This window comes from Chroicocephalus ridibundus, chromosome 7 (assembly GCF_963924245.1).
Source record: "Chroicocephalus ridibundus chromosome 7, bChrRid1.1, whole genome shotgun sequence".
Classification (NCBI taxonomy): Eukaryota; Metazoa; Chordata; class Aves; order Charadriiformes; family Laridae; genus Chroicocephalus; species Chroicocephalus ridibundus.
This window is the reverse complement of record NC_086290.1, coordinates 51,395,527-51,408,013: the sequence shown is the minus strand read 5'-3', so window position 1 is coordinate 51,408,013 and position 12,487 is coordinate 51,395,527. Positions and strand designations below refer to the sequence as shown.

Sequence of the window (12,487 nt, the reverse complement as noted above, 5' to 3'; positions counted from 1 at the left end):
CAAAGCTTCAAACAAAGAGGAATGCAAGGCAGTGATCCTAATGTGTTGGTTTAGAACATTTTTAAGCTCTCATTTTAATCTATCGTGTTTTCCTTCTGCCAGGTCCACCTAAACATACTCTAGCGTTAAGTGATCAGAACTTCAGTAAACGCAACGTAACTCCAGCATCTTCTGACTTCTGCTGAGGCTGATTACAGTTTTACTAGCAGGCTTGGAGACCGAGTTTCACATGAAACTCAGCACGATTAATCATAAAATGTGCCAATCTCTAGTCTAACTACATACTGAATGTAAGATAGTACTATGTAAGGATTATAATTTAAAACTGATTAGCCATTAGGTAAGAATGTTTTCATTGAATTTACATTAAATATTTTGGTGTACTAATTTTACAAGTTTCTTCTTGTTCATACACAATTATTTTTTTTTTTATAAAGCAATTTCTTTTGAACATGAAAAATGTTTAGTTTAACCCATTCACCAGCATGTACATACTTAGGCTACTTGTAAATTTAAAGTATTGATGCGTACTTCAAGACAAGTGTCCAACATACAGATTTCGTTCTATTTTAGAAGTACACCATTAACATTTAATTCTTAAGATAGCACAGTGTCATACTTTAAATTAGATAAACCAAGATTTAAAAGAATATTCTTTATAGTGGTAGTAAAGGACCACGACAATACCTAACATATCCTTCCATTCTCCCTCCCCTCCAAATCAATTCACTTCGCCCAGCAACAATACCAATATTCATGAAATTGCTATTCCACGATCAAACCTAAAACATCACAGCAAACTAAACTTACTGATGAATTGCAAACTTTTCCGTTAGAAATGTAAGCAGCTGGTGAAAGGGTTAAGAGAGGTCAGACCTGGATAGCAGGCAAATACAGAAATTTTCTATATTTTAGAACACGTATGGCAAGAGATAAAATGTTATTTCATTTCATTGCATGCATTTAACCCTGAAGAGGTAATGAGCATAAGAACCTCACAAAACTTTACAGAAGTTTCAGAAACTCAGTGTCTGAAAAAAAGAGTTCCATCTTTGAAAAAGGAGGAGTAGGAGTGAACTCAAGTCTAGAATCTAAAGTTGTTTTCTAATAATGAAACAAAATGCTGGGTATAACATAGCTCTGTGGAAGTCAGGTTAAGTTAGTAATATGTTCATTTTCTGATCTGTCTACTGGTTACCACTTATATCACACAAATGAGTTAGACACAGATAGTTCTGGAAACGGCTTAGGGAGACTCTGCTTTTGTAATTACACAGATGTTGCGCCTCAGATGCCATCTAGGTTTTATTTTTCCCAATCAAAAACAATTAAACACAAAATTCAAAATAAGTGATCAGATTTATTCTTAGAGCACCAGAGACCATGAAAAGTTTAAATTCTGCCCTAACAATAGAAATAAGCTGCATTTTGTCCAGAAGCATCTTATTCTGTCTTCTAAGAACACACGATTCCATACTTAAAATGAACAAATTCCTACCATATTGTTATTTTAAAATAAAACTCAGAAGCATCCAAAAGAGATGCCAATCTTCTAGAAGTACAATTTGTAGATTGTTCCAATAGTATATTGCACTGTTTTTTCAGGATACTTCCTGCTAAGTTGTTTAGAGCAGAAGCACCATTCTTCTAGAATTCTAGCAATGGAAATTCTGCAGCTCATGGACAATTGCTAAAAAAAAAAAAAAAATAATAATCATGAAAGCATATTAAAACCGTTCCAAAAAAACCCACTGCTTACCTAAGTATTTGCTCTCTGATGGTTGCTCTAACTCACGGAAAGCACTATACTTGTCTCCACAATCTAGAGAACATGAGAGAAGAAATAAATTTACATAAAGATGTTAGGAACTTCTTTCCTAAATTTTATAGCGGCATAACTTCTCTGATTTTTTTTATATTAACATTTTACCAGTGCTAAAACCAAGATATATGAAATATTGCAATAAATTTCTCAAAGTGGTTGCATATTTTTGCCTTTACCTCCAAAAGTAGCTGTACTTTCAGAAGGCTTCTCAGCTGCAATTCCTTTAAACACAGCGTACTTATCAGTTGACATGAGCGTCTTATTACCTGGCAGTGGCATTAGTAAAGAAGGAACACTAAAAACAAAAAGAGATAAAAGCAAAGTTCCTTAATTTAACCGTAAGAGATCTGCGTTTCCAGGTTTTATCTGGAGGAGCCTCTTATTATGACTACACAATTTGGATCACTAAACCTAAGCTTGTACCCTAAAGAGTTCTTAATCAAGAACCTGATTAAACTACCTCAATATCTGTTAAGAATAAGAGAATGTAAACAGGCAGCTGGGTAACTGATGGGTGAATTTGCACTTTATCTCACCTAATTGCATATCTTTAGGCCAGAAGTCAGTTTTCACCCTTCTTGATTTTAATTTGTACCAAAACATGAACAAAACACGTGAACTTTACACCACGGGAATTCTTAGCCCGGGAGAGAATAAGCACACAGGAATCACTGCTGTTTAATTAATCACTTCGCCCAGGGCAACACAAGGACAATTCTTGCTGATAGGACTAGATACTGTAAAGAGCTAAAACCGCATGAGATTTTGCCAGCTCCATACTTTCATCTTATCTACTTTTGGTTATATTTCATTACATATTGCAAAATTAAGAGAATAAAGTGGAACCACTGTTCAAAAGGAAGGAAAGGATAACTTTGAATTTCAGTCAGTGCAGATCAGTGAGTTCAGGTAGCTAGCTAATCAGCGAAATAAGGATGAGGCCACAGTTACGCAAGCAAATCTTTTTGCACATAAACACACTCTATATAGTAAACCTGCCATAATAACCTAACACCATGTTAGCAACTGCTGTAAGATTTAAAAGACGTTTCGCGAGAGCTTTGCTTGCCCTCCGCACAAGCCCCCTTATCAGACCTTGGCAGCTCTAGAGAACAACATCCTTTACATATGAATAATGCATTTTACCTCTAGTTTATGTCATTCAATACTATGCACATTGAAAACGTGAATGAATTTCTATGGCTTTCTTTGGCCTGAAGCAAGAATCTTTCCAGAGCCATTTAAATCTCCTTATCAGCAGCCTACAAGCAACATACAAACCTAGCACTTGCACACACGTGCTAATGATGGTCTGTGATGCTTGCAGACAGACAGGGCGATCTCAAAAAATATAGCTTATGGTAACGTAATTAAATGTCACATCACTGCAAAACAGGCTATTAGATATGCAGCCTCGGCAAATGTAATGGTTAATCAGCTGTACTCTACAGATGGCTTTTTTTTAAATAAAGCTCCATAAGCAATTAGATTATGGCTCATTGTAACATTCTGTTCAAAACCGAACGCTTTTACAACTGAATAAAGAGAACTGCTCCAGTGAAAAAGAAACACTGGTTTTAAATTTATTTATTTTTTATGATCCCCTATTTCCCATTGTGGAATTTACAAACAATGCTTCTATTAAAACTTTCAGTAACAATAGCTTTAATTGCAAAATGACGTCTAATAGAAATATACTTAAAATAGAGCATCTTCAGATACACGTGGCATTGACTGACAGCAAAATTAAACTTCTTACATAGAATGCCATTAGGCACAGTGTAACGGAACAATTTGTTTTAGTATCCTCATTTGATGTCACTGGTGAGGAAGCCACTGGTAATCACCGCTTACCTGGAAAGTGCTAGTTCTATTTGCAACTAAGAACAGTCGGTTCAATACGCAGAAAATGTGTACGTCTGCAATTAGACACCAGGGAGGTACACAGAAGTTTGCCATGTGCAGGAGAAGGAAACAACGCTGAAATTTTGTAATCACAGGACTTTGAAGGATTAATTGTAAACTCTCAAAGGGAGTAAACATGCTTACTTATTTTGTTATACAAAATTTGCCTGATCTAGAATTACATTTTGGCAGTCTCCCAAAGGAAAAGCCAAGATTGCTGAAGTCTGAATGAGATTTCAATTGAGATTTAGAGTCAGTTATCAAAAGTTTAAGCACTGGCCAGAGAAACGACAGAAATAACAAAAACCCTGTCCACTGGAGTTCTCGGTCATTTAAGAGTGATGTTGTGCTCTTTGCATGAGTTTTGGGGTCCATATTCAGGGCCCAAAGAAAGACCTTGATGTCAGCAAACCGTTTCCATCAACTCCAACAAACATGGGGTGATACTTTTAATGGAAGCACACAGCACTCAACGCAGAACTCCTCTGTTCCAGGGTATTTTTTCTGAATAGCTTTATGCAAGATTTTCGCCAGAACACACAGTATGAAGTAACTTTCAATTGCCTGTGCGGTAGTATAAACACTTAAAAACCTATCCCCATACCTTGTAAACGCAATTTACCTCAGCATGATGACTAGATGCTAAAGAACGGCCAACCACCTATGGCACATCAAATGTCATTTTTGATTCAGAAAGCCTAATTGTAGTTGTAACAACCTTCAAAAGAAGCTGTCAGAGTAGAAGTCAGGTGACAGAAGAAAATTACAGGCAAGAAAGCTACCCACAAAAGAGGAAAATATTTCATTTCTTAAAGAGTTCTAAAATACTGAAGGGGTGGAAATCAAAGATCTACTACCTGCTCCTGTGCTGTGAACTGGCTGCTTTGGAGGAGGCAGCTACATCCCCTTGGAAATCAGCGAAAGAGTCATCTAGTGAGCCAGACTTTGAAGCATCTTGAAACTCCTGGAAGTCGTCATCTTCTGGTTTTACTACCTGAATTACAAACAACATGTTAATTGCCATATTGTTGCCTTTTCAAATTGTCATATAGCATGAGAGCAGTTCAGAGCAGTGTGATCAACTCAGGAGAAAAAAAAACACAAAAAAACAAACAACAAAACAGCAAAAGAAGGAAAAAACCTTTCAACATTAGCATGCAAAAATCAGCATGGTCATATTACTTCACCTGCACCTCACTCAAAACACAAGGTGTGCAGGATTAGAAGTAGTATGCATGAAGAACAGGTGAACAGGGAACTCTCAAGTCCTTTCATGTTAAATGTATTATTGATTAGAGCCATGTAATCTTTTAATACAGGACAAATATTAATAATTTAAATCTATCAGTAATTTTAAATCAATGCACGCAGCAAAAGCATCAGAAGAAATATTTTCTGAAGAAGAATGGACCATATTTGCAAACACCAAAATTTTATCCCCTACATGATTTAGTGTTGTAAATCAAAGGTTTTCATAGTTCTCGGCTTCTCCTGAAAACTCTGAATTATTTTACCAGCTACGAGACTCTGTTACGTAGTTTAATATAAAATTCCATTTTAGGTGTATTACAAAATCCTAACAACAAGTAAAATCCTCTTGCAATGCAATTAGTCTGTAACAGAGAATGCTTTGTACCTCTTCTAATGCCACTAGAAAAAAATGGAAAAATAAAAGAAGATCCTTAGTGGCATGACTTCATGTTTTCTGATGTCATGTGCTAGATTTCAACTCCATTTTTTGCTTTTTACTTAAAGTCTGTTGTCACTACGTAGCTCTGAAAGAGTCAGGCTAATTCTCTTTCCAGGACAAGGGAGCTTTCCCAGGCAAGAAGAGCAGAAGAGCGAGCTGACCTGGCTGGGCGGGTAGGCTGGCACGAATCCTGCTGAAGGCTGTGCTGCAGCTCCGCCCGCCGGTGCCGTGATGCTCATTCCCATCACAGCCGGCCCGATGCTGAGAGGCATGGAGACCGGCGGCGTGGAGGGCAGCAGGGGCGGCTGGCTCACTGTCACAGGCAGCGGCATTGGAAATCCAGTTAAAGTAGGAACGGGGGCTGCTGGAAACTGGTTTAATACTTCAGGACTCACTGCAGGTATTCCTCTCTGCAAAGGCAGAAAAACAAAGAGAACCATACACGTGTACATGTCAACAAAAAGGCAAACTGCATTCTCAATTCCAGTTTCTAGCTTGTATTATTGACATCATGAAAGAGCAGGGTACTGGCCAAGCTTCAAGTAAACCCTCCAAAGCAAACCCCACTATCAAGAGCCTGTGTAAGTGAACGGTATTCAACACCCCGACAGCTGGAGTTACACAGAGGGTAATGTACCTGTCTGAGCGGGCAGAGGCATTTGACAGCATTCAACAGCATTCTTGTTCGGCTTCTAGTAAACCAATCAAGTAAGCACTGGCAAAAGCTATGCTGAACCTCGTGGGTGCTATATCATCTTTCCTGCACGCCACCCCCAACAAGGTAACTCAGCTTTGATCTTCACTGCTCAAGATACCTTAAATTTTCATACAGGGGTGGTATTTAGAAATAAACTGCTAAGAGATGACACTACGCTGACAAATAATGGAAGCCTAAAATTCACACTCCACTGGTTCAGACTAAGGGCATACAAGGACCATATAGTTTGAGGAAAACAGATGTGTATACAACAGAAGAAAATCAGCCAGTATTTTCTACTAGAAATGCATATCCACGTGTTTGGTAGGCAGAGCTAAGAACTATCTTGAACTGACACTAAAGAAAGGAGTAACTGAAATGTAAATGCAGGGGATGAAATTATAATCCCACTGAAGTTACAAGGGGAGTTTCCTCTCTGGATTTCAACAGACATAGTATTTTACTACAGGTGTGGTATACCAGCCACTTGTGCCAACACATAATCATGGCAGATTAGTGAAGCCTTTTTGCACTAATCTCCAAAGCGCTAGTCATACCTGAGTTACTGCTATCATAGCCAGGACAGCGTAGAGCTCTTCTTTTGTGAGCTTCCCAGGAGTAGTGCGGTTGGCTAAAGCCCAGATTTGCCCAAGAGTCTCTCTGGGCAATCCAGACGACATCAGGATGGGATAGAGTTTAGCTGTATCTATTCCAGTAGGAGTCAAAGTGGTTTCTAAAATTTTCTTATACAACTCTGTTAAAAGGGAGTCAGTATTAGACAGTGGCAACTGCTGTTCTCAAGTGAATTTAAGATTGCTTTTCTATTTTGTCGCAAACTCAACATTATATCCAGTTAGTACCACTCAAAGTGTAAGGTAAGCCAACAGCATTCCGGCATCATATTTATCATCATGTTTTCATCTAAATGTGCTATCGGATGGTCTTTACAGGCAGGTTTAAAACAAGTAAAGAAATATTTTATAAAAAATACAGTTAGGGCTCTATTTCAAAACATGTTTCATTAAAAAAATTGCAGGATAATCTATATAAAAAGATAGTTACAACAGCTTTATGTATTTAAACCTCAGGGTAATCAATGTTTATTACAGCATCTCATTTTCTATTTACTATGTTATTTGCATATATAAGATAAATAGCCTTAAGAAACAAGCCTGCTTAATTACAAGACATGCCAAAAAACAGACTACCCATGAAAGCAGTATTACCATCAATGCAACCTCTACTAGCATAATCTTCTGTCATAACAAATTCTAGATTAAACATTTAACACGCTTGAATAAAATCCATGCTTCTTCAAATATAAAGCCACCATATGAGTGGCTTTGATACATATAATGTATCAAAGATACATTCATTTGATGACCAAAGAATAATACTTCAATCAATAAATGGCAATGTAAGCACATGTACATTCACACCGTACACTGCCCACTTTCTTTTTTACCTGGGACCAAGCTATCGTTGTAAATCCAAGGAGGCATCATTTGCTGAATTGGGTCCTGTGAAGGGAATACTCCAACTCCTAAACATATCCCATTCAGGAAGAAAAAGACAGACAGTTGTATTAGGATATACAGGTTCAGAGTGTAAAGATCTCAGACACCAGATCGCAGTTGGTCAGTCTCATTTAGCATTTCAGGCAAAGATTTCAGATCGGAATTACTGTGCTCAGAGGAAAAACAGCGACTGCAGGAATATGCATTTCAATGTAAGTAGAATGATTTGGCAGTAACAGCAAGAATATAGTTATATACATAATGAAAAAAGGAGGCTCCTCATTTGCTTCCCTCTTAATTTCTAGTTGTACAGAAGCTCGTCTTTTTGTCTCTTAAACCTTCATAGCAGCATTTCTGTGCCATATCAAATTTAGTCTCCCCATCAACTATATGCTATTCAGGCTACTTGCGGAATAAATAAATTCATACCTACCGTAAGACCCACAATGTTCCACTAGAACATCTTTATCAGGGAAGTCCACAACCTATTGGACTGAATCTCAGCAAGATCCCATCCCACAATCCCAAACATGAAACCCTGGCCCCACTGCTTCTAGTCTTGAGATCCAGAAGACATCACAGCCGCCTTCATGACGCGATCTGCCACACTTTACTCCCTCCAAATTGGTTATTTCCTCTCCACTGTGTGGACTCTTCCCCTCAGTCTCATGGTTTTACTTCCTATCTAGTCTCCGTAAGCAAATTTTATGCTTGGCTTGGATGCAATGCTGACAAAAATCAGAATCATTTCAGATTTCATTGTCTTTCCCAGTGCCCTTGCATCTCCTCATCTTCCACACGGATTGTCTCCTGACTGCAGTCTGATTTCTAATCATCTCACAACTCCAAGCACATTTTAATATAAGCAATTCCTTCCATTTCACCAGTCGAGTGAAATAAATTTGCTACTTCCTCCAGTCTCATTGCTCTCCAGCTTTAACCACCTTTCCATATGCTTCTGCATCCTCCCAATTCTTGCATCTCACCCTTGAATCCCTCTGATAAAATCCAGCCCTTTAAAAATCAAATAATATGAGAAGTGAAACGGAATTCTCAGCCATATTTAGTTGATAGATAGGAGAGTCCTACTCAAAATTTTGATAATATCTAGATGACAAGGGTCTGCCATTTTTCAGCATTGTCACAACTAAACTACTTCTGTTCCTCACAAAGTACTTCAGCTCATCCTTCAAAGCACTCTTAACATTTGGAACTATGCTTAGCTATTGTTACTCTACATAACTACTTCCAGCACCACCTTCATCTGCAGGCTGTATTTAAACTCACTCTGTCTCACACTCATTTAAGGGTAGTGTCCTGCCTCCATCCACTCCCCCCCCCCCTTTTTTTTTTTTTAAGTGAGGCATCAGATTGTGTTGGATTTGTACAAAATGAACAATGCAATTGACTGAACTATGAATAAATGAACAGCTCCTATTTCATGCTGTATATTCTTTAAAGTCACTTTTAGCAATTTACTGTGTATTACAAAGCCCCTCCACTTATTAAAAATGCCCATTCAGACCATTTAATTTCATCCAATAATGTCTTTTAAATACATTGGATAAGAAAACACTTGAAAGCAGCATATCCAATGACTTAGAAGAGGAACACATGAGTTTATTAATTAAAAGTTATGGTACTTATAGGAAAGAAATAACTGCTTGAGAAAGTGTCCGATTCAATTATCTACAGACCAGCAGCTTTGTCCCCTTTCTCCGTCTCCTCTCACCCCCCAGTAAAGCGAGATCATACAAAGGACTACATGTATTTTTATCATGCTTGACTACAAGTGGAGCCCGTGTTTCATGTAACCCTTGAGTACGACATCAGAGCACTAACCAAGGTGCACCAGAGACCTTGCATCTATTTTGATTGAAATAAAGCAAAACCAAACAGTCAATAGTTAGCGTTAATAAAATCCAAACTGGAACTAAAGCTTACTCGAAGTTTTCATCTAGTCCAGCTTTTGAAATTTTGATCCCTAAAGCACAGATAGTTTTAGACATAACGCATATAAGCGGCAAATTGTTTGGGAAAGAAGTATTAAATGCCTAAGAGTTTTAACCTAACAAGATTTTATCCCCTCCAAGTTAAAACATGAAAACCCACCGTGACATTGACTATCTTTAGTAATGTTTCCTTAAATAATTTTAAAAAATAATAATAATCTTTAGAGAGCACATTTTTTTTTCCCCAAGAAAGAGGACAGAATATTTTGAAACAGCAGACCTGATTAAACAAACATGTTAAAAGTGATGACAGCAGTAAATTCACGTGGAAAAAGTTCAGAGCAAAATCATAGTTGTTATACGTTTAGCAAGGAGCAGGAGGTACTGACACATTATTCAAGCAGGCATTCAGAGCAAAATGATGCAGGATTGGCCTTAGAATTAGCGTACAGGGTGTTAGCATTCAAGCAGCATCTTATTAGATTTAAATTCTGTCAAATGTTTCATTTGCTCACCACACTCTTCAACTGCTATGTTTTGTTCTGAAGCCTTGTGCACCTCTGCAGCAGTGATACCACTTTCATGTCCACCTACAACATCCCAGTCATTGATGGTTAGACTGGGATGAACTTGGCTTGCAGCTGAGGCTTTGTGCCCAACTTCAGATGTTTTAAGTTTGATTTGCTCTTGTTCAGATTCATTTGAGCCATTATTTAAGACTTTCTCCTCCAAGGAAGAGCCTGAATGAACAGCAGGAGGAATTATTTATATTTTGTTATTAAGCACCCAGATCGCAATTCCCCACTTTCAAAGGAAAAGTATTACTGGTACCACCGATGAATTATCAATATGAGCATCCGTCCCAGTTCAGACCAATAGCACCACCCTGTTCAAACACTTTTATAGCCTGATTCTGCCCTTTACTTACCATGCATTACACAACAAACAAATACCAACAAGCAGGAGAAGGAATACATGAAACTATTTTCTGTATTAGGATTACCGTTGCATAATCATCTAGGCATCGGTAGCAGAGATGTCCAATATCTACTTACACCTGCAAAATTCTTCATTTTAATCTCACCACCATCCATTTAGCCTCCAAGAGAGGAAGCACACAAGTGCTCCACATTAGCCTAATAGTTCTTTTTTTATACCACCATCTCAACTGTATCGTTTTCCACTACACAGACTTACAAAGATGCTAGCACACAAGACTTAATTCACTTAAGATCAGTCATATGCATATTTAGCAATCTTTGGATCACACATGGCTTGCTTTTACAGCGCAGTTCTAAGGTAAGGAAGAAGGGGACTTAAGTCATCTTTTTACACGGATCAGCAGGTTTCTACTTAATTGCCTATATATTACTTCTTTCAGCCAGACTGAAAAAAAAACCAACAAAATAAGTAAAGACTGTGTAGCTCTATGACAGAAGGTGATATGTAAAAAAAAAAAAAAAAAATACTTTGGCGTTACCTGTTTTATGGATATTGGGTGAAGATGCAGAGGTAGGAAAACAAGGAACCTGCCCAGTTGTACCATGCAGGATGGGTAACACTGGAGTCTGGGCTGGAGGGAGAGGTTGGACCACAGCCTTTTCTGAAAGCAGTTGCCCAGCCTCAGCAGGAGAATGGAAAGGCTGGAAAGGCTGAGAGGTGGACTGAGGCACCAGTTTGGGGATTTCAACAGGCCCTTGTATAAAGTCACTAAATTCTTCATCATCGAGAAAAGCAGAGTGAGAAACAGATACAGCAGAATGGGATGATGTGGGATGATCTGTAAAATGGAATGAACACACAATGCAAAGTGATGAGGAAAAGGTTCATGGGTGGAAAGGCAGGAAAAGTGGCAAATACTAGGTATACATAGCAAATGGGTGAGGGGAAACAGCAGTGGAGGCATTATTTGACAGAGATGTGAAGAGTTGTTGTTGTCAGCGTAACAAACACATAAAGCAAAACTGAGCAGCCGCTTCCAACCATGCATCTTCTCTCCCAGGTTTTTATGATGTAAACACTTTGATTGAAACTTGATTCCTAACAGTGGTTGAGGAAGTATTCTGTTTGTTTTAAACAGACTGGGTCAAAACAAATCAAGAAGTAATATTTCAAACTGGACATAATGAGGGTGTGCACAGGATGGGGACATTCTCCCTCAAAGGAGTGTTTTATCCTCAAAAGCTCAATAATATACCATAAGACACGTAAGAAATGTGTACTAAATTTAGACAATCTGCTGTTTGATCCCTTGCATAGTTACCCATTTTAACAGAACTGACTTAGAATGGGCAAATCTACAGACAACAGAAAATTGTCAGAAACCACCTGTAACTTCAAAAGTATCACAGAGCAAATCCACAGTAGAGATAAACATTTTATACAGGAAAAAACTTGTCTAGATAAGCTTTGTTTCAGGCTAGACACAGAACAAACTATACTGCAACCCACAGGAAATCTTCAGTAGTAATTGTTACAAATACAGTAATTACTGAGAATACAGAAGGCTTCGGTTTGACCATGCCCGGGCAACAGTACCCAAGTAAGCTGTTACAGTACACGTTTTAATCATTGTTAGCACTTGTATGGCACTTCTTGCCTTCAAAAGCACTCTGCAAAACATTAATTAATGCTTTGACTAGAGGAGAACAAACATATTATCATTTTCCATGCTATTTCATGTTAAAGACAGCACGTTAAGCTTTATTCTAAAAATTTCAATTCTAATATAAGTTGGTATCTAATATTTCACCCTCATAACCTGACCACACAAACAGTTGCTAGAATGACACTTTATTTTACAAGACAGTTAATCCACTTGCTTTGTTCCACCAAACAAAAATACTTCTTGGAATTAGTTCCCCCTACTGAGGATTTCAAACATTAGAGTTTTATTTTCAG

General features: G+C 37.9%; 1 protein-coding gene across 5 annotated transcripts in view; it reads right to left on the bottom strand.

The window, feature by feature from the left end:
• The window catches only part of SYNRG (synergin gamma), a 44,225-nt gene that overhangs the window by 22,071 nt on the left and 9,667 nt on the right, over window positions 1-12,487 (bottom strand). For 2 of the 5 annotated variants that reach the window (XM_063340824.1, XM_063340825.1), the window contains exons 7-14: window positions 11,067-11,366; window positions 10,102-10,326; window positions 7,583-7,660; window positions 6,675-6,871; window positions 5,582-5,830; window positions 4,588-4,724; window positions 2,002-2,120; window positions 1,760-1,822 (exon numbers count right to left, since the gene is read on the bottom strand). In XM_063340824.1, coding sequence (XP_063196894.1) covers window positions 1,760-1,822; window positions 2,002-2,120; window positions 4,588-4,724; window positions 5,582-5,830; window positions 6,675-6,871; window positions 7,583-7,660; window positions 10,102-10,326; window positions 11,067-11,366 — 1,368 coding nt within the window. The remainder of the gene's footprint in view (window positions 1-1,759; window positions 1,823-2,001; window positions 2,121-4,587; window positions 4,725-5,581; window positions 5,831-6,674; window positions 6,872-7,582; window positions 7,661-10,101; window positions 10,327-11,066; window positions 11,367-12,487) is intronic. The other 3 variants (XM_063340827.1, XM_063340828.1, XM_063340826.1) reach the window with 2 other exon arrangements.